The following is a 22547-nucleotide window of genomic DNA, read 5'->3' as shown; positions in this document are numbered from 1 at the left end:
CCATTTATATTTTTTTGGCCCTAAAAATATTCTAAAGGAAGACCCTACCTGTCACTGACCTTCCTCCACCTCCTTTTTTTTCTTTTTTTCCACCTTCTTTTTTTTTTCCTTTCTGTTTTAGAGGAAAAAGAAGCTCAAGGAGGGGGAAGTCATTATTCAGGTTTCACTGCTCAAGCGTAGGATAAAACGCCAGGCAAGGAGGAAGCCCTCTCTATCACTCCGTCTCCTCCTGGAGCTGCACTGCATCACTCAGAAAACAGGATGAGAGGATACGAGACATCTCATCCCGATGCCTTTCTGACGGGATTTAGTCCTATGCATGGAAATTCCTAACACCAGCATCGACAGCGAGGAAACGAGCAGATGCCAGGAGACTTTATTACACACTTAGCCGAAGGAAGAAGCATGGGCACACCGTCCCTTTTAAACGCCAGCAACAGTTCGCAGGCTGATGCCCTTGAGGACAGCAGCAACTGGACGGCAGTGACCCAGTTCACCCAGCCCGGGTGGCAAATCGCTTTGTGGGCTATCACCTATTCCTTCATCGTTATCATATCCATCGTCGGGAACGTCACCATCATCTGGATTATTCTCGCGCACAGGAGAATGAGGACGGCTACGAATTACTTCATCGTCAACTTGGCCCTTTCAGATCTGCTGATGTCTGCCTTCAATACCATCTTCAATTTCATTTATGCCAGCCACAACGTCTGGTATTTCGGTGAGGAATTCTGCAGGTTCCAGAACTGGTTCCCCATCACTGCAATGTTCGTGAGCATTTACTCCATGACAGCCGTGGCTGCAGAGAGGTAAGAGGTGAAGGGAGGAGCTAAGCACACACCGCCCTCCCCGCCCCCCCCCCCCCAAAAAAATCACTGTAAGCTATTAAACTTTGTGCAACCGTGCCCCGCCTGCCAGGTAAGGGGCTTTATCGACGAAGCAGGAGGAGTGCCAGGCAAAGAGACTGTGGGGGTTAGATGCTAGTTATGGTGTGAAAGGAAAGCTCTGCTGTTTTATCCCTGCTCCGGATCACATCCGAATGTATAGTGAGTGGAAGCAATCAGTATCTTCTTGTTATCCTTGTTCCTGAGCATCAGCTGTTTCCCAGCCATTCTGCAGATTACTTGGGTTGGGTTGGTTTGTTGGGGGTTGCTTTTTTTAAAAAAAACATGAGGAGGACCTCTCGGTTGGACAGAGCTGGAACAATATGAGTATGCTGCAGAATGCTGGAAGTATCCCTATCTACAGTACCACGAGCCACCAGAAATAATGGCAGTTGGATCAGAAATGTCAGAGCCTGCTCTGATAGCTCACGAGAATGACTTATTCTGAGAGGGAGGAAAGTAATTACAGTGATTCTGTTTGACTTCTGAGGTAATTTGGTATTTTCATAATACTCTCTTCCATCTGCCAAGTCTCTTTTTGCCTGAGCTTAAATTTGTGGAGTCTGTGTTTACAGCTCATTGTTAAGTAGCTTGATGCTGTTTTTCTTTTTACTAGAAAGTGCCCGAAAGTCCATGGGAATTTCCTCCCTGAAAGGCAATAGCATGTAAAAACAGCTGAGGAGGTTAAGCTCCATTCTAGGCCCTCTGCCCTCCATCCTTCCTACCCTCCCTCTGTTACTTCCACTCTCTGCCTGGCTCTGGGAACACCTGTATCTTTTCCATCCTACATCCCTGCTGCACCCCTGTGAGATGAAGGTCTTCCCCCAGGACCTGGAGTCCAGAAATACCCACCAGTCTTTCAACCAAAAGCTCTCCTGTTGACTTCAATTTTTCCTTTGGGATTCCTCTGTTCCTTATCAAGCGTGGGTATCCATGAAGGGCCTTTCCAGCTCCCCTGGGAGCAGAGCTAGTGTCCCCTCTGGAGCCATCCAAAAAGCCATGCTCCCTGACTCATCGGGCGGCTTCCATAACTCCCACCCCTGCTCCTCACGACCCAGTTCACCCCAGCGCACCCAGGGAAGGTGAGTGATAGGCAGATCCAACCAGATACAGGAAAGAGCAGGAGGAAAGAAGGGCAGGCAGCGCTGGCTGAGACCCACACCTGGAGTCAGGGATAGGGCCTGGGCTGACCTGCAGCCGCCGTAGTCATGGGAAGGGCTGCTGGGATGCACGGGGACGAGCCATGTGTCTATCATGCTGCAGCTGTCCAGAAGAAAGCAAATCCCTATTTAGAAGCAACAGCAGCTCAGGTTTTAGACTTGAATATTCATTTGCTGTTCCTGGCTTCAAATCAAGGGTTGTTGGTAAGTGCTGTTTTATACATGGGGGGTCTGCCAGAGAATATATTTTCTTTAAGTTTTTTTAGATTTATTTATTTAAATAAATCAATTTCAGCCTGTCCTCATGTCTCCCTGCTCTTGTTCCCCGAGGGGAAGTACCTGCCCAGCCAAAAATCTCTTCCAGTTGCATGGCACAGATCAAGCAAGAAAACTTGGCATCCCACTGCAAACCATATTTAGCTATTCCTTGGCTGAACCTTAAAATAGATTTTGACGCTGTCTCCTGGAAACTCACAGCTTCCATTTATTGTTATGAGAAGTCGCGTCCACTCGGCCTCCGTTGTTTAGATTCGATAAAACAATGTCTTTTGAAGCCCTTTATTGCAAGGAAGGAGGCTGAGAAGTGCCAGCTCCATACATCATCTTTATCTGCCCCAGAAAGGCCCTGGCAGTGCTGCTCACCGGTGGGTTTAAGGACCACTCTCGCTTCCCCGCTGCAGCCAGAGCAGCTGCTTTTGGAGCTGGCTTTCTGCTTTCTGCAGCCCCCCTGGCAGAAACACGGCGCAGCAGCTCAAGTTTTACACTCCAGTTAGCAAAAGCTTCCTAAGCCCTCTTCAGAAAGCATGCAAGTCCCAAGTTCAGTTTGTTTTATCTGTGTGGGACAAGGACTGGAGGAAGGGTGCTGGGAGCATTGGTCCCAGCATCCTGGGATGTCACAGGGAGCGGGACACAGAGCAAGGGCACATGGAGCAGCGGGGTGAAAGGCAGCCCTGACATGAGGGAGAACAGCTGGGGGGATCCCAGCAGATTTGGTAACTCTCCTAATCTGTGGGAGCTTGCCTAAAAGTGCAGTTCACCCTGGGGTGCACACCTGGCTGAGTGGGAAAGCCTCTGCCCTGCAGCCCAGTAACACCTTGGGTACCTGCAACAGGGGCTGTGTCATCAGGCTGCTTGGTCAGAAGAGGGAGTGGCATCATTTATACCTGGGAATTGCTGTTTCACCAAGAGCCACAGATTGTGGGGGTCGGACACCTCTGCAAGCAGCTATCCTGGAGAACATTTGCTGCTTGGTCCCTCCCTGACCAGACTCGAGCCTCGTATAATACTGCCTAGGATGAACTTAAGAAAAGTGATGCAGCATGAAAAATTTATAGCTAAATAAGGCTCTCTGCTGGCACTCAGCTCTGGCTTAGTCATTGTGCCGCCTTGTCCTTCTCTCCTGTGGAAGCCCCCCTGGGGCAGAGCTCCCTCCCTGCAGCCTGCCCAGGAGACAGCACACGGCTTATCAGATTTTTGCTGCGGAAGCCAAGGAGGCAACTGGCCTTTTCCGCTCTATTCTGCCTTTCTAACAACTGTGACAAAGAGTACGGAGAGCATGACAAGAGATGCATAATTGATCACGTACTCTGATCACGTACTCGTTATGATACTCTGCGTTTCTACACAGGGAACTTAAAACCAAGAGAGCACCCTGGGCTTGGGAGTAATCCAATAGTCAGATGTGCTGTGAGGGCTGAGAGCAGGTGTGGGATGAAGGGGTCAAGCCTTCCCCCCGGAGCAGTTATGGACAGAGGTGGGTGGCACATGAGTTCTTCCATGGCTAAATATCAGTGGGGAAAAATCTGGGATACTCGAGAGCCTGGGCCACTGTTGTGATCATAGAGGGGTGTCAGAGGAGACTGACATAATTGGGGTGAGGGAGAACAGGGGGATTATGCTTTTTTCTCCTTTGGTAGAGGAGGGAGAGAAGGGCACAGTATAAATAGCACGTATCGCCCAACTGACACAAACAGTTCACAGCATGAAATTTTAGACCAAACACATGAAGCACTTAAAAATTAATTTAAAAAAAAAGAGGAAAAAGAATATTAAGAGTAAGGAGAATACTTATGAAGACCATATGCAGAAAGCAGAGTTGATGGCTTACTCCTCATACCGTAAGCGTCTTTCCACATGGGTTAATACATTCTGCCTTAAAACTTGCACATTCTTTTCAGGAAGGATTTAGCTCCTTCCAATTATTTATAGCCTGGAACGTGTAAGAATGTCTTTAAATAAAGCCCAGCATACTGCCCAGTGAGTTTTTAATACTTGCTCTACTTGTATAGTTTACCCATGCAACTGTAATAGCATTACCTGTTTTCTCTCACAGGTACGTGGCGATAATTCATCCCTTCAAGCCCAGGCTTTCTGCTGGAAGCACCAGAGTCATCATAGGGGTAATCTGGCTGGTGGCATTCGGGCTCGCCTTCCCCCAGTGCTTCTATGCGGAGATCACGACGGACAACGGGACAACAAAATGCATCGTCGTCTGGCCGGATGACGTGGGATCCAAGCACCAGCTCACGTAAGAGAAACAGAAAGACTCCTGACCTGTGTAAAAGTTGACTGTGGAATTAATTTTGTCTCCAAACCCTTGGTCTACAGGCAGTACTGGGGGAGAGGGCAGAGGGGGAACATGAGTCTGGGGTAGCCCACCTAAGCTCAGTTTAAGCCAGCTGTTAAAAAAGCTGACAGGTGATCGTGGCTTAGGGTAAAAGAAGGGTGATGTGCCATCCCTCTTGCTTTGAAAGCTGGTTACGAAATCTAGAAACCAGAGATACAAAGCTAGGTGGATTTAAGAGAAAGCAGCATGGAGAGTCTGTAAACAAGCAGTAAATCCTCATTCCAAAATTTTTTTCTCCCTCCATCAGGCAGGAAAAAAACCCCCACCCTAGTATATCTTTAATGCTGAGAAGCCACATAATTAGCTAAAAATTGCGCTGCCAGGGATGGGGAGAAGGCCACGTTTCAGACATCCTAAGGTTTTACAGACTGACTTATCCGGGCACACAACTGCCCTCCCAGCAACTTCCTCCTGCTTTAAAGGAGGGATCGTGCAGGCGAAACGATGTTGTTCAGATGAAGCAAGCCAGACCCTGCATTTAGGCATCCCGCTGCGGTGCCTCAGCATTCAGAGCACATGATACCCAGTGCAGTTTGAGGAACATATCAAGCAAAAACCCGTTTAGGCGAAGTGGCAACAGAAGAATCGCAGAAGAGGAACAAACCAAGTAATAAAACGGAACAACGTTTTCCAACCCCAAGTGCTGAGGTTCCCCATGCCCGTTCTTCACTGTGAGCGTTTTTTTGCCCAGCTGTGTGCACCAGGGACATCTTCCTACCTTGTCCGTCTTCATCACCGGGAGACATCTCCTGTGGCCAGTTATTACCAAACTGACTGGCTATCACACTAACATATGCCAAGTCCCAGGAGCTTCATGGACCGAGCTGCAGCATGTTCAAGCTGTCCCCAGTCTCCAGAGTCATGCAAGCACCAAGAGTAAAAATGAGGCTCACACCACGTTGGGTGATGCTCCTCTTGGGACTCCTTGGGTTCGTACCTTCATGTCACACGGTGGGGAACACAATGCACCAGGCTCCTATAGATTGAGGAGGAGGGATAGGGGATAATCATTTGGACATAAGCCACCAGTGACCACTTCGTTCGGATGAATAGCATTGGGTTTGTTTCTCCCACACCCGCTCTTTGGGCAAGGACTGAAACAAGAGTTTAGCAGCGCGCTGATGAAATCTCTGCAGGCAAGAAAAGTGGGGTAACGAAGGGGACAGGTAACAGGGCAGGTTCTTTCTGGGATCCCCAGCTGAAAAGCAGCAGCTCCCAAACATGATGAATGACTTCATTCACCAGCTCGCTCCCCCTGAACAGCCTCAGACTTGCAGGTTTCAGTAGCTCTCCCAGAAAGGAAGTTGGAAGCTGCTCTCCCCAAGAAATCATCTTGAGTGATGGAACTGTCAGGACAGATGCCTGCAATACAGAACAGAGAGAAGAAAAAAGCCATGTGCAGCCATTCATGTGCTAGCCCGAATACTGAGGAAAAAGAATACTGAGAAACCCAAAGGAAAAAGAAAGAGGTGGGGAACCGGATTCCTTTGTTGACCGTGCGTCCTCCAAAGTCCTCAGTCAAGTCAAACCAGCTTTCAGGATTTCTGGATAAAGAACGAAGGAAAACCCTTCTCTGCAGGAAAAAAAAAATATTTATGATAGAAACAAGTCCAAAAAAAACCCCAAAATGATACACTAGTGTGACCACCAGTGCCTGAGAAATCTTGGAGACGAAGGGACTGAATTTGTCGAGGTTTAACCAAAACAGAGAAGCTTAACCACAGAGAATTTTTATTACTTTTTATTTTTGGTGACAGATTAACTTTGCACCACAAGACTAAAACTTTCTTTTCCCCACCTGCTCAAGCTGAGGCTCCCTCTCCTCTCTCAGATGGGAACCCTAACAGGGGGTTGCATGGCATTAGACCTTGGAAAGAAGCATCGCTCCAATGAGACTTGGAAAGGGTGGAAACCAGGCAGCAACGAACTCACCACCTTTGACAGATACCCTCTTCTTCTACCTGCAGCCACTGCTCCAATACTTGCAGACACCACCCTGTGCCCATTTCGGCAGCACCCTCCAAAAGCAGCTGACCCCGATTGCTAACGCAGCGAAGTAACCCCGGCACAAGCGTTGTCATGCTGAGAAAGACCATTTGTACCCAGGCCTGCTGGGGCTGCTGCCAGCAGTGTGTGCCAGAGCCCTCCTGCCTAATCCTGGTTTTTACACTGTTTATGTTAATTTGACAGCTGCTGTAACCCAAGGAGCAGGTTTCTCCCTCCCCATAAATGGTGGTTCCTCAACGATATCCAAACCCCAGCATGAGCTGGCGGGGTAACATGGAGAGCTGGGAAGAGCCCAGCTAAAACACAGCTGGGGGGAGATGCCAGTGCTTTTGGCTGGAGCAGTAAGCGAGCAGTAGCCCCTTGGTGATATCCAGCCGTACCCCCCCCCCATAAAACCACCCAGCAACACAAAGACAGCAATGACTGCCACTCACATTCTGAATGCTGTAAGCCAGCGATATTCCTTCCTCACTATCCACAGAGGCTTTGTGCACCCTATTAGCAGCTGCTTGCATCGTGTGGTCCCATATTTAGGGGTTTGGGTGGTTTTTTTCCCACCATTGCTGAATTGAGCTGTTGGCACTACGGTGCTTGCCAAGTGACTCTGGGGTTTTCGGAATATTCCTTTTCTGTACCTGTGATGTAAAGAGTCATATCTTTACAGCTGGGAGTCTCAGGCACCTCTTTCCTGCCCACAGTGGGATAGCAAAGTTCAGGGCCCACGGACTGTAACCCTGCGATAAAAGATAAATGATACTACTCTGCCTGGAAAGCGCACTGGACCTAGTCCAAAGACTAATCATCACAACATGAGAGAGATGAGCTTTTGCTGTATACAAAAGTCCCCATAATGATGTTCATAGGCAAAACTCCTACGAAAGCTTCTTTGTGCTTTGGGGTTGAAGCTAAATGGGAGGCAGACACACACACACACACACACACACACGGGCAATTTCTGAAGGAGCCCCTTCGGAGGCACACTGACCAGGAAAACCATGCTTGTTCTTCTTTTCCAGGTATCACATTGCAGTGATCGTGCTGATTTACTTGCTGCCGTTAATGGTGATGTTTGTTGCATACAGCATTATAGGAATTACTCTGTGGAGCGGCGCAGTTCCAGGCAACCACCTCAACAGAGTCTGCTACGAGCAGCAAGTTAACGCCAAAAAAAAGGTCAGAAGTGAAGCTTTAAAATCATTACCAGCCCCGCAGGCTCCCACTCTAAAACGGAGCTTGCGTTTGATACCAAATCTTGTGGGATTGGGCATGAAAGGTTGACGATATATTTTTGGACTGGGGGTAAAGGAAAGGCTGTATGAAAAAAACACAACAGGGATCTACATGCGCCAGCCAGCCTTCAAGGAGGAAAGGCTCACGTCAGCAGGCAGCGAGCCAGGTCCTTAGAGAGTGAAGCCATGGTCCATCAAACCCACATGTCGCAGGATAAGCTGAGGAAAAACTCCGGACAGGGTGGAGAGGTTTCAGTGTAATGGCAGATCTGGCGTTTCCCTACCACATCTCTCCGATGTAGCAGCACGTGGTTCCCCTGCCAAAAACACACGCCGTGCTCCAGGAAACATTAACTCTCTTCCCTGTTCCCAGTCTGGTTTCTTAGCCTGGGTCCCCACATACCACACACAGCGCTTCAGGAGGGCAAACCAGACCCAAAACAAAGGCAGCATTCCCCCTTCCCCCAGCAGGTTCAGAGCCGAAGCCCTGGGAATAACAGCCTGGTTTTGTTTTTCTAGTTTGTGAAGACCATGGTGGTAGTCGTGATCATTTTTGCTGTCTGCTGGCTGCCCTATCACATATACTTCATCCTGGGGAGCTTCAAGGAAGACATCTACCAGCAGAAGTACATTCAGCAGGTCTATCTTGCAATCTTTCTGCTTGCCATGAGTTCGACGATGTACAATCCCATCATATACTGCTGCCTTAATCAAAGGTGAGTAGCGTGCACACGTGCATGCAGAGAAAATGCAAATCTCAATCTGGAAAAAAACATAAATCTCTGGAAGGGAGAACAACTGGGATTTTCTACTGCAGTCCGCAAGCTAGGTAGACAACTTATACCCTGCTAATAACATGTGATTAGCCACACTATACCAGTGAGGTTTTAACTCAGTACTTAACATTTCCTGCCTCTGAATAAAGCACAGGCAGCAGGAGTATGATCAGGAGAGCCACGTCTGCACCAGTGTTCTCACACACAAGTGTTTGCAAGGAAGGAGGGAGCAATCTGCAATCCCTCCAAAGCTCCTGCTGCCCTAATGCCGGGCTGGCTCAGCCACCTGCTCCCTCCTATGCCACCCCAAGCACCCTATGCAGGCACGGAGCTCACTCCTGGGAAGTGGGAGCAACCCACGGGTGACCTGCCGAGATTCCCATCCTGGAGAGCGATTAGGAGGACACAACCTCATTGGCTTGGGGAGCACAACCTTGTCGTGCCAAGAGATGTCTCTGTTGCTCTGTGCTGAGAATGGGCTGTGCTCAGGATGCTGGTGCTGGGGGACCCCGGGCTGGAGGAGATGCTCTGGCTGCCCTGCAGGTCTCTGGCGCCAATTCCTGCACATCCCAAATGCGTTCAGCCAACCTGTGTTTAACACGAAACACCCAAACACACACTCCTCCTCCTCTCTCCGAAAGCAGACGGCTTCCTCCTTTAATTATTCCCAGCCTGCAGTGGACAAACACACGTATTTTCGCCAGAAGCTCTGCTTCTCACAAACACTCTTACCAGCGTGGTCACCACCACCTACCAAGCACGCCAAACGTTTCACTGATCTCATACATTCACTGAAAGCATCAGGAAACCTGATCATAAGCCCTACTGCTCTTTCCTCAGCAACTTTGTACATTGAGCCCTCTACCTCGCTCCTTTGGTTTCAACAGAAACTTTTTCTTTCCACTGCCATCCAGAAGCAGAAGCAAGTCACTCATTTGTCCTTTCTCTGTGTAATTAAAAAAAAGCTCATTTCACCATTTACCTTCTCTTCTTACATTTACAGGTTCCGTTCTGGCTTCAAATTAGCCTTCCGGTGGTGTCCATGCATAAAAGCAACGGAGAAGGACAAACTTAAACTTACGTCCCCATCTCTTTACCAGACAACCCACAGGAAGGCAAGAACCACCAGCTTCGACACAGAAACTTCAGCCAAATGAGAAAGAGAAGACATCGTTTACCCTCACCCAGCTAAGGCCCTGATATCCTGGCTCTATCCTAACACACCATTTTAAGGCAGTGGATCTGTAGAAGCTTGAGGCAAGTCTATTTTTTTTCTCTGGAGCAACTGCTCCCTACAGGACTTTTTCAGACACTGCCAGCATTGAAAGCAGCTATAATATATATATATATGGATATAATTATGGTGATCATAATTATATCCATGTAGGCCCAGGTCTCACCCAGCTACAGATACAAGTTCAGCCCTCCCTTACCCCAAAAACAGCAAGACAGAGCAGGCACACTTTGTCCATGAGGTCAAATAAAGCCATGAAGCAGATGTGAGGAGTATCAGTATGTATCAGTATCAGTGGAACATCAATTAGTCCACTTCCAGATAACGACCTCCCGCTTTCTATTCCACCATGATGCATATAAATCTGGGAAAAGAGGTGATGGAGGAGAAAGGCTGGGGCACTTCTGGTCCAGTTTTGATGGACCCTCAGAGCTGCACAGGCAGCTGAAACCCATGGCTCAGCAGCCCCGAGGCAGACAAGACCGTGGAGCAAAGCTCGCTTCGGACAAAAGCAACTGTTAATACATCCAGACCCAAATTTTTCTGAATTCTGGGATTTTCACACCTGCAATTTCATCAGCATAATCTCTCATCTGCTAAAAGCAAGAAACAATTCTTAGGATGCCATCATTGCGTGGATTTCTCTAACCTTGTGCCCAAATACAATCTCATTTTCCTATCAAACTGTGCCCAGGTGATACCTCCAGCTTCACATAGTTAATCATGGTGCCTCACCTGGAGAGCACGGCTCTCTGGAGAGTCAGCAGCCAGGAACCGGATGCTCACTGGGGCTTGGGTCAGGGCTCATGGACCCAATCTGAACTCACCTCCCTTACCTGCCATTAAGTCCTAACCACAGGCTGACCCATCCCAATCTTTGCCCAGAGAGTCCCTTCCCCTTTCCCAACTTATCCCGTAGTTACCATCACTGCTGTTCTCTCCTTGGGTATGAAAATAAAGGCTGAAATACATCATCTTCAAAGCCTGAGGCATTGTGTGCAGGCATGCAGAACAGGAGAAGCTGGAACATAAACATTTATATAAAGGTAATACAGCATTTAATAGCGGTGTGGTAAGTAGACCCTCACGATCACCTTCACCCATCAGGATGGGCTTGAATATAGTACCGCGGAGCCATACAGAGCCATACCTTAGCATACAAAAAGTTCCTACAACATCAACAAGATCCAGTTATTTGAAGTATTCCCCTTCAGTCCGTGAGAGCAAAACCATGAAGTGTTGTTCAGGCTTAAAATTCAGGCAGTAAATTCAGAGTAAAGATTTGTGGCTTGAAGTCAAAGAGCACTCGGGGACATGATTTTTTCCCCAGTCTGTTTCGATACAGAAACCAGCAGATCCATCTTCATTCTCCACTGAATCATCTTCACCTCCCCAACCGCTGCAGGTAACAACTGCACCGCACAGAGGCCCAACAAACTTGTCTTACTAATGGGACAACAGAGCACAGGGCTGGGTGTCCTTCTTAGAAAGCTCATTGTTTAATCAGTTCCAGCTGGCAATTTCTGGTGCTGATTTTATCCATCCAGCCCCTTCACTGGCCAGCCTCTGTTCAGGAAGGATGCTTTGCAGGGCACACATGTCTGAGATCAGACTAGAGGTTGCAAAGCCTCTCGCTCCCAGGAACCGCAGACCACCTACGCACTGAGCTGGCTGTTTCACAGACACTCCCACTTCCAGCCCATGTGCTCGTCCAGCCTTTTAAACCCCTTTAAAATCCTGCACCTTTCTGACACAGACCTTTCCAGACCAAACAGGCCTATATCCCACACATCCCAGCTTCCCCCTGCATCTTCCACCACGCCTCAACAGCCAGCCAAGAGCCCATTTCAGATGCCCAGGCATCAGGCATGGGCTGGCACAGCTTCTGACAGCATCCATCTCTCTCGTTCGGGTGCAGAAAGCAGAGGGTGATTTCTTCCGGTGACAAGCAAAAATCCCCGTGCTCTGAAGGACTCGCACCGCAGATCCTGAGATGTTTCTCCACTAGAAACAGCGAGGGGTTAAGAAAGCAGAGACACTCTGAGCCCCTGTTTAGGTACAGGAAGAAAAGGCATGCCGAGGCAGACAGACTACGGTATTTCCTGGGACATGTAACAGGAACACCATGCTCCATGGCAAATACATGCCATTCTTCATATAAATATAGACACAGTTCAATACCACACAGCAGTAGAACACCCTCCAGGTCAGCAGCAAATCCCTCCTCTGCACAGTTACCTGAGTCCCTGCAGGGAGCAGGGAAAAACATTTGAAGAATATCTCTTTTTTTTTTTTTTTTACGGCAAAGGAGTGAACAAAAAGCACAGAACGGGGTTCAGAAGTTCAGAAACACTTTATTTTGCCTTCTGCTATTTTCTTAAGAAAACAAAACAAAACAAAGTCTGCTTGTTTTAAAACCCATTCCAAAGGCTTCCAAGAGAACCCCCAGAGGAGTACGGAGCAGATGACATTACAACAGTGGTATGCAAATGGTCTTTTCCCCAGGAAATAAAAGGTTTTCATGTCCATACTGCAGTAATTACAGCCTAACAATTAAGAGGACTATGATTTTATTCGCCAAGCCCAAAAGCTTTAAGACATCTCAGTCATTGCTTGGATAACATTGGAGACATTTCTTCGAACAGTTACAGCTTGTGATTCACTTGGAATGGTTTCCTAGGGGTAAGGAGCAGTCTGGAAATGGAAAAATCCCACCGGGTCACCCTTTTTGGAAACGAACTGCTGCGTCTTATCGAGTACATGGCCTATGGTCCACTGTAGGAAAAGCCGCGCTGTTAGAAACACAAACTCACTCCCTATTTGTTATGAGCTGGACCCAATAAACAAAACGACCTATGCCAGCATCTCCAAAATTCAGTCACCCTGAGACCCAAGTTTAACTTCCGCTTCTCATTCATACTCTATCCAGCACCGAGCCTAACCCTCAGATGCTGGAGAGCTCCAAACCCAGGTCCCCAGGCAGGGCTCACACCACCCCTTACAGCACTGCGAACAACGGGCATAAGATTTGCAAATCTTCAAGCAATTCAAATGCAATTGGTTTTCCCTGTGCCCAAACACTCTACCCACCTCCTTCTGTCTCCTTAGTTGGGGTCATAGCTGCACATTGAGGGTGTCAGAGGCTATTTGAGCTGTAACGTAAGACGGGTTATCAGAAAAGCACAGCTTTAGTGTACGCAACCCAAGGGCTTTTGCATACAACTCTGACATGGGATGTGCAAAGCAGTGTACTAAGCACCTGGTACTGTGCTGCTGCAAACAGTTAACCCGAGGCACACTGGGAGAGGTTACAGACTCTGATGCGCATCACACTTCTGCAGGGAACTTCTGCTACCCGTAACGCACCCATCACTGCGTTACTGGCAAAACCTGGTACAACTGCAGGGGTTTTGAGGCAGTGGGCTGAGGTTTTCCTGCACCGCAGACACTCCCACCACCCCCCCACCTACCCACATAAGGCAGAGCAAGAGATGCACCCAGACAAACTACACACGCCCTAAGGTCTGGGCGCTGTCAGCTCCCTGCCTCCGCTGAATTACAGTAGGAAACAGGAGGAGTCGGGAATCTGGGTGAAATCCACCCTGTCTGAATCTGACCCCGAATGCCCAGGAATAAAAACACACACACAAAATGCAGGCACCGCTGGGATTAGGTTGCAGCTCTCCCTACACAATAGCTCTTCCCAAAGCACTAAGCCACCAGCCAACAGCACCTCTTCCAGAAAGAACCACTAAACACCAGTTAACGCACATCAAAAAAAGTTTAATATTTTTCACAAGTATCACGTAACACTAGTATCGGGGCTACTAGTGCGCAAAGTAAAAAGACCCTCTACCTTTGCAAAACCGGTCAGGCATGCGATTTTCCAGGTAGACACACACTTAAAGCTGCAACGACTGTTTGTGACTCACGTGTTACGACATTCACTCACAGTGCACCATAAATGCATATTGAAATGTCATCGATGGGTAGGGCAATCCAAATCTTAGGGGAATGGGACGAGGACAAAGAGAGGAGCAGCCTGCAATTTCCATCTACTTTCTGCAGGGAAAGGCAGCAGGGAAAACCTGGCAGGCATCTCGAATTCATTTTTGGTAGAAGGGCGGGGAGTTACGGACTACCATGTGGTCTCCCCTCTTTGCAGAAAGTGGCGTGGCTGCAAACGCCATTCAGTGTTCCCCTTCCTAGCTGCTTTGCAATTTAAGCCAATGTAACTGGTATGCAGATATAACCAGGGCATTGACTTGACAGAGGACAGGATGCACCAAGCCTGCACGGTCTTTGCTGTTGCTTCAGTCCTTGGAAGAAGCTGGGCCCCATGGTGGCTTTGTGGTTTCTTTAGCTTATGCACCTGGGTCCCTCAAAGGCAAGACCAAAACCAAACCCTCATATCCTTTTCCGATCACTAGCTCTAGCCAAGTGCTTGTGTTCTGAGCATCTGCCTAACGGTACTGAGGATTAAAGCTTTGTGTGGAAGCAAACCCCCCTTTTTTAAGGCAAGAGACGGAAGCATATGCACCCAAGTGGCACTGCCCAGCTGCAGATTCAGTAGGAGGGCAGCCGCAAGTGCCCTGAGCTAGGCTAGCAAGGAGAGAAAAGGAGAATCTCATCAGAACTCCTGTGTGGAAGAATACAGCACAGCCCACAGAGGGACCATACACCTACCGAGTGCCCGGCTCTGGAGATTTGGATTACCCCAATCACCAACCGCTTTTGTTTTACTCTTTAGGGGTTTCTTGCCGAAACGTGACAGGTTTTGCCCAGTGACACAACACCATTCATCACAGAAGCAATGGGGAATACCAGTGGAACCAGATCTGTGGGACAAGGGCGTTTACTTTTACCATGACAAAACAGGCATCAAGGAAGCAAGTAAGTCGCATTGTCAAGCCCCACTATAGAGTTACGTGCGTGCACAGTGCCAACACACTGTAATGTTTTCACAACCGCTTTGTAACGAAACCACAGTAGGTAGATAGATACGCAGAAGGGAACCGTTGCTTCCCATTCACTAAAAGCATCTACACCCAAGGTCTGGTGGTCAGCGTGCTGGCGGTGCACTTAACAGGGATGCTGCAAAGAACATGGTTGGTACGAGGCAACGGTAGCTCTCCACGCACATCACTGGGGGGCAATTTTGTCTCAGACAACACCCGATTTCTGACAGCTGCAGAAATTATAGACTGATTTTTTTTTTTCCATGACCTACAGATGGGAAAGGGACCAACAAGGTGAATAAGAAACATGCAGATTGGGGTCCAGAAACAGGAGATATTATTAACAGCACACATTCTATCTTGTATCCTATTTTTTTTATGTCATTAGTTGTATTTTTTTTTTTCTTTCCTCTTTCCCCCGATAAAGCAGTGAGTTCTGGGGTTTTTTTTACCAGTTCTGACTACGCAGTCGCTGCTTTATGAGAAAGTGCTCACAAGACAGAATCGGGGCCAGGGTTGTGGAGTTCAGTTCTGCTCAGCATCGCGAAGCCTGCATCCCACCGCTGTGATAAGCGCCGCCCCTTTCCCACTGCCATCCTCCGACAGCAGGAAGGTCACGTCGCAGTTGGGTGCGAGGTCTTTGACTGTTTGGTGCATGATCCTCGAAAAACTGTGAAAGGAAACAACAGCAGCGGGTGAGGGAGATCCTGTAGCACCTACGGATAAGCCTTCCCCACTTTCACCAAAATGGTGGAAATCAGGGTGGGATTTGAAGACCAGGAGCAGTGGGAGTTGAGGGGCAAACTCTGTCTGCATGGGGTTAACCCAGGCTGCTAGCACCACAGCAAAGAGACCATGGAAAGCCACCTCCTTTAAAGTCACCTCCTTCCCACCCATCACTCCCCATGCACACTCGAGATGGGCACTTAGTCTTCTCCTCCCTCTGCTACCAGCTCTTTTAGACTCCTGCCCTTGCCTGCCGCTGCTTCACAGTGGCCCATCTCCTCTGCATGCCAAACAGAACCGTCCTCTCCAAAAAGGCCCTGCGCATTTTGTCGTGGCCTTTGCAGAGCCAACAGATTAACGCCTTGCTCGGCAGCTTCAAACTTGCCTGGCAAGCTGTGTCCCCTCCAGGTTGTCATCACCCCAAGAATCTTTCCAAGTCCTTCTCCATCTTCTCATCACCCTTTAGAAAGCCCCAACCGCCCTTGATTAAGGCTTCTTTCACCTGGCTCTTACTCCAGGCAGTACGAGACACCAGTCAGGTGCCTCGAGAGAAAGGATCTACAAGCAAAGTGCTACAGATCGCAGGCAAACAAATGCCGAGAGGGTGAGTACTCACTGTGGGTGTAGTTTGTACAGAGTCCCATCCACACCAACCGTTATCTCCAGGTGCTCTAACCCTCTGTTCTCCCTAATTTTATCTACAACCGCAGCCATTCCAGCGCCGCACAACTGAGCCGCTCGCCTCGACACTGCTCCACACACGGTCTTGACAATGATACTGTCATCGCAGGTGCTGTTCAGGCCCAGCTGCTGGAGGATGGCTCGCACCTGCAGCAAGGCTAACCTGTCACTGCAGAAGCAGAGGAGCATGGCATTAAAATTAAAGGTTTCCTTCTCTGAAGCCACCGCCATGAGTCCTGCTGCCTCAATGGCTGTATCCACCTACCCACACCGGGCAGCAGCCCTTACTGCCAGCGAAAAAGACCGTAGAGGATGCAAATTCATTCACCCTGGCAGTGTGTCGCAGGACAGGAGAGGCACAGAAGCAGCGGGGGAGGCTCCAGGTCAAGCTCCGCGTTGCCTCCCCTTCTTACCAAAAGGCATTTTGGGGAAATATTTTTAATGATCAGCTTTGGGTTTCTCCACCCCACGCCACAGACTCACCAGGCTTTGAGATTACTTAAAAATACAGAGTCTGAGCAATAAAAAACCAAAAAAAAACTTCCAGTAAAGTGCTCACCCAGCTAGTGTTCCTTCAGTTCAACAATTATAGCTACGCACACACAGGGGGGCACAGGAGGAGCGGCTTGATTTCCAAGCGCGCCAATAAAATGATCCAATGAGGGAATCCCTGACAGTCAGTCCCCAAGTTATAGCAGTAGACAGTGCTAGAACTTCAGATGTTGCAAAGAGCACTTCTGCAGGTGCGCAGGCCCTTATCAAAACCAAAGCCATCTCTGGAGGACCAAGTGATGTTCTCCAGCTGTCCCTCCCTTCCACCAGCGCCACCGGATGAGCATTACCACACCGCCTCACCCCAAACAGCCTCCCCATGTGCCACTCTTACCTCTCAATCTGAGAGAGGAACTTGGTTTCAAAGATATGTCTGGTTTTCAGCGTCTCCGAAATCTGGCCCCTGAAGAGGAACCCCCGTTTGGTGAAGTCGATCAAAATATTACGGACAATTTCCCCCAGGTACATCCCACTGATCATCTTCTCGTACCTGCAATGAAACGCAGCAGTGCAGCTCAGGTGGATGCTGCTCACACTTGCGAAAGCAGCGTCACAGCTGCCTTGACAGCCAGCCAGCCGCCCTGCCTCCCCTGCCCCCCTACACACACACATCGGGGACGTGAAGTACACCAAACAAGTCACACAGAAGAGTAATTTACTAGTAAAAATGTTTAAATCCCCACCACCAACAACACTGTGTGTGATGGCTCATGGACCCATCCACAAACACGGCACCTATCCCTCACTCCAGCCAGGCCATGTCAATGGTGGCTGGTATTTCTCCTAGGTGGGAGAAACAAAAACCCAGCACCAGAGAGCAGAAGGCTGCACAGATGAAAGCTGAATTTGCCGTGCATCCCCTCCCCAGTGACAGCCTGGAGTGGTTCCCATGGAAAACTCATCTCCACTGCGCATCACCTGGGAGCCATCCTGAAGCGTGGCTGAGACCTTTACAGAAAGAGCTCAGTGGCTTCATACAGCAAAGTTCTGGGGAAACCACGAGGTATGGTCATGGGGAACGCAGTGTTTTTAAGGGAGTCCTGTGCCGCAAAACATCCTGTGAAAGTGAAAAATGTGAAAAGCGATGTCCAGCACATGCCCAGGACCGCTGAACACTAAACTAATGAGGTGGGGCACAAGGGTTTGTTTTCAGTCAACCCCAGCAGCTGGTTTCCAGTAAGAAACTGGGAATCCAAACCCCACAAGGATAACTCAGACCCCAGTTTCCCACTTGCAGGCCTCCTCCCAGGCCAGGCCAGGAATATCTTCCACTTGCAGACCTCCTTCCCGGCAAGGAGCCGTGTTAGGCATGGTTAGGGAATAGCCCTCTGCTGCGATGTCTCCTTCACTCTCCTTCCCTCTCCCAGATCCCTCTGGCTCAAATGGAGCTCTCCATGGGCTTGCATTTCCAATAAGCCAATAAATGGCCAAGGCCAGGATCTCCATGGGCTGCAGGTGTGCTCTTACCCATGAGAACTTAACAGTTTTCCATTTGTTGAGAAGCACATTGCATGACGCATCCTTTATTTCCCCTCCTGAAGCTCTAAGCAGGGTTTCTGCCCTGGATCGAGTGGAGCCCAGGACACCATGCCCTTGGAAGCAGGCCATGCAGTAAATCTAATACTCTGAGCTCTCTCAGGCTTGTACCCAGCAAGTGTCCTCCCTCTTGAGTGCCTAACTCTCTCTGGAATAAATGATTCCACCTGGCAGTCTCCACTGCTGCCTTTGCCTACTTCTTCCGTGCCAACTCCGCCGCTGCATCAGGCTCACTCAGCGTCCACCTCTCTGGGTCTGTCTGAGCCCCAATTCTAAAGAGCTTCCCAAGAGACCTGCCAATTTGTCTGCATCCCCCAGGTTTTCAGGCAGATTTATTCTAGTCGCAAAATCTTTTTAATGGCTCCTGGCGTCGAAGCCTTGCTGCAGACCAATGACGAAAAGCTGCAGCCTGGGCCTGCAGCAGCCTCAGGCCAGTTTCCTCGGCACTGGGTACATCTCCTTGTCAGCCCTTTTTTGAAGGGCACAGGGAAGAGGTTAGCCAAACAAGAGCTGGACCCCCAAAATGAGACCCAGCCTTCAAAATCAAGGAAGGTGTCTCCCTCTAACATAACATGTTTCATCCAGAAAATCATCTGAAATAAGAGGTGTCCGCATCTGCAAGAATGGTCCTGACTGCTTTATGATGAGCGGCTCCACACTCCAACCACGCTGGCTGGTCTGGGCTGAGGATTTCTGGAGGCAGAGCCCTCTACAAAGAGGGTTAAGCCAAAAAAGATTAAACTAAGACTAAGAGCAGAAGAATGACAAGCCATATTAACCCCCCGAGTACAAAACGGAATGAGAAAAAAAGGTGTCTCAGTAATTTTGAGACCGGTGAAGTTCTCAATGAAACCCCAGCTGACATCCCATGGCAGCAAAGAAGTGGCAAAAAAAAGACGCAGGAACCAGGAAAAGCACAGAAGGGGGAGATCGCACAGGATAGCAGGGCTGCAGTCATTTTCAACTCAACCTCTCCTTTTTCCGACTGGGAGAAATCCAACTCTCTCTTAAAAGCATTTAGAGCAGCCTGGCTTATACCTAGCAGGCTATTTATCCCACAGTACCTTTGCTTTCCAGCATTTAGCGAATAGTCATCAACCGCTTTGTCATATATTGTCCTGATATCGTCCAGGCATCCATTATCTCCGAATGCTCCCCACTCCGTGTTGACGCACATCCGGCCTTGCTCACCATCCACCATCTCAATGTTTCTCATCTCTTCCATGTAACAAGCATTGCTGCCAGTTCCTGGGAGAAGGAAAGGCCAAAATTACTCTTCGTCTGGACACAACACTAGAAACAAGCACAACAGCCCAGACAGTACCTTCTGGGAGATCTTGAATGTGCTTTTTCTGAATGAAGAAGTCTATCGTTCTTTGAAATGTTGCAACAAACCCCAAAAGACTCACAGTGTTCAGGGGGAAATGTGCCAAAGTGAAAACCTCAGCAAGTTTGGAGGCAGCAGGCAAAGACAAGCCCAGGGGGGTTTCCCAGCTAACTGCAGGGTACTTTCTAGTTCTTGCTTATGGGTTTTTTTTTTCCTGATTCAAATTGCTGAAGTAGTTTCTCCAGCAGGAAGGTTAATTCCATGTTGAAACGATGCCACATCTAGTTGTGCTTAAAGGCGATCCCAGTAAGCGTAGCAATTGCAAGGGCTGCGTGTTCACAGAGGCCTTTGTGAGTAAAGCTTTATGAGCAGGGAGAGGCAGCTTTTGCTGTTCCCTAGGGCAAGAGTGCTCTCAGTCACCGACCAAACTCTGCACCACAGATTCTGCACCAATACATATCCGCAGGCACTCCACCACTGCAGGGCAGCTGAGCCACACACAGCACAGGGTACGAGGCGGGAAAAGGCTTGGCTTGCAGACTGAGACTCGGGTTTGCAGGGCCAAACCAGTCTGAGCCTGGTTGTGGTCCATCAGCACCGGCCAACCTCCCAATGCCAAGTCTCGTTGTCCAGAACAAGCTAAGTAAGGGCTGCCTGAACGTGAGGTTACCTATTAAATACCATGGATACCTATTAAATACAAGCTGTTAGACTGACAGGCTTTGCGATGATCTGCTGCCAGCAGATGAAAAGCAGAGACCTGGTCTCATCACCAGAGGTTTCCAAAGGATTCAGCAGTGGAGATGCAAGGCATTGGATCTCCTGGCAGGGGAAGTGGGCAATAGGCAGAGATGGCACCAGCACAATGTGAACTTGCCCTTGCAAGAATATTTTTCCCTGCCAAGCAACAGTGGGGAAGTTCACCCACCTCCCTGCAATGGGGAGAGTGGGGTGACAGGGGACTCACACAGGGTCCCCAGCAAGCACCATCAGTCTGGCCAAGGCAATTCACCCAGGCCAGAGGGAGCTGTCAGAGCCCCAGGGCTTCCCTTCTCCTTATCCCAGATGTACCCAGGCCACCTCTGAACCCCTCTCTCTGCATGCCAACATGCTGGCTGGAGAGCATATCTGGCAGGGCTGCAGCAGACGTTCCTCAAACAACACTCGCAGCACCCCAAGGACGCAGTGTCCTTCCTGCAGGGAACCATGTCCCTGAAAACACGCCACTGACGGAGCTACGCTGGCACGGCTTCCTACCCACACTGCGCTGTGCTGACTCATCCTGGACATTTTCCAACTGTCTAGAGGAGAAATCCGTGGCGTTTCATTTCCCTATAAGCCACCTCACAACAGAAAGCATTCTTAAGGCTTGAAAGTGCCTCATCCCCTTCCCTCCCCACTGAAAACTCTTCTCCCTGGAGAGCTTTGTGAATTCACAGCCCCCTTATGCCACAGGCACCCCGAGTGTGGCATTTGCAAAGACACTGGCCGCCACCTGTGGAATTACTTCAGCTGTCTCGCTGCTGGGAAGGGAGCTGTCAGCCGCTGCACTTTGTCTGTCAGAGCTTTCCATCACATGCCATTCGGGAATCGTGCTTTACAAGTTTATTCTGAGACACCACGTGCTCGAGGGAAGCTGTGGGCTACCCGACCGCCCTGGCAGGGAAACTATTAAGGGCCAAACTAACATATATCCCAGAAGCTGGTGAGGCCACCTGGGCCCACGTTTGCTCGCTGCTTGAGCAGCATGTTGCCTTCCCAGTTAAAACAGGCAGGATTTGTTCAGCGTTACAGCCTGGGCTTATCAAGGCTGATCACGCAAAGAACTAAGGTGGCTGCTGAATTTTGCTCTTAATTCCTTCGCCCAGCTTACTGTTGAAGGGGTAGCTGTTAATCTTAAAATCGTTCACTCCCAGACACCCCGCTAGCTGCAGGGATGTTCTCACGAGAATACAGACAGACACACTGATGCTCTGGGTAATAAAAAAAGTGCCAAACAAAAAGAAGCTCTAACATACCCACGATGAGTCCGATTTCACAGTTTGGGTCTTCATAAGCACAAGTCATCATTGTGCCCACTGTGTCATTCACCACGGCCACCACATCCAAGTCAAACTCCTTTAGGAGAGAGAAATAAACCAATGAGAACTCTGGGTTTGGGGCAACCACAGGGGATGAGAAAGGACTACACCACCAGGAACTCTGACAAAGCACTCTGCAAACAAACTGAATGTACTGGCCTGGTTTTACACGTGCCAAAATGGAAATGTAATCTAGATGCAGGTAGCTAAGGCTCCTTGCATGCTTGATGTACAATAGCCTATGTTTTCAGAATAAAATACATTCCTGGCTCTTCTCTTTGGCTTAGAAATATCTGAGATTTTTTGTATAGGCATATGGTAGAAGGCTACTGCCATTCTGTATTGCAACAGCAGCAAATCCAGCAGCAAAGGCTTTTACGACCCTCCTTTCACTTGCTGATAAAACTGTCCTAAAATTAATGCTCTCCTCAGGCTATATTTCTTCCTATCCTAGAAGGACTGAGCTAAGCTGCTTAAGACTTTTTCAAGAACAAGTGTTGTGATGGGGGGGAAATGGGGGCAGAACTGCAAGTCAGGGAGCACTGAGGCGAACTGCTGCAATCACTACACTGAAAACTCCTGCCTTCTCTATGCTCTGATGCAGTGAAAATTGCCACTGGGTTTTGAAAGAAGCCTTGAAAGTCCTACCAAATGTAGCAAGTTAGAAGTCTCTGGGAAAACCAAAAAAACCCCAAAAAGCAATGAAACAAAATCCCTGTGTATGTAGTTTTGAGTAGCAGCTTTTGTTTGGTCGCTGAACTCTGCACCCA

The 22547-nt window shown here is 49.0% G+C and overlaps 2 protein-coding genes across 3 annotated transcripts in view; one reads left to right on the top strand and one right to left on the bottom strand.

Annotated features, from left to right (window-relative positions):
* Positions 1–405: 405 nt before the first annotated feature.
* On the top strand, positions 406–10137 carry TACR2 (tachykinin receptor 2; the record flags this gene model as incomplete). Its single annotated transcript, XM_084265695.1, has 5 exons — positions 406–809; positions 4377–4571; positions 7694–7850; positions 8426–8622; positions 9686–10137. 5 exons carry the CDS (start codon positions 406–408, stop codon positions 9837–9839), a joined length of 1107 nt encoding a protein of 368 aa, XP_084121821.1. The 3' UTR covers positions 9840–10137.
* A 2126-nt stretch (positions 10138–12263) lies between these two features.
* HK1 (hexokinase 1) overlaps positions 12264–22547 on the bottom strand; it is a gene marked incomplete at its 5' end in the record, with an annotated part of 37480 nt that continues 27196 nt past the window's right edge. Inside the window, 5 exons of one of the 2 annotated variants that reach the window (XM_084265691.1) lie at positions 12264–15544; positions 16217–16450; positions 17168–17323; positions 19434–19617; positions 21715–21814. In XM_084265691.1, the coding sequence (XP_084121817.1) occupies positions 15400–15544; positions 16217–16450; positions 17168–17323; positions 19434–19617; positions 21715–21814 (819 nt within the window). In that variant the 3' untranslated portion in view covers positions 12264–15399. The remainder of the gene's footprint in view (positions 15545–16216; positions 16451–17167; positions 17324–19433; positions 19618–21714; positions 21815–22547) is intronic. The other variant, XM_084265692.1, reaches the window with a different exon arrangement.

The sequence above is a fragment of the Gallinula chloropus genome (assembly GCF_964237585.1).
Source record: "Gallinula chloropus genome assembly, chromosome: 5".
NCBI classification, from domain to species: domain Eukaryota; kingdom Metazoa; phylum Chordata; class Aves; order Gruiformes; family Rallidae; genus Gallinula; species Gallinula chloropus.
Note: the sequence above shows the minus strand (reverse complement) of the source record. Positions and strands in the feature narration are given on the sequence as shown.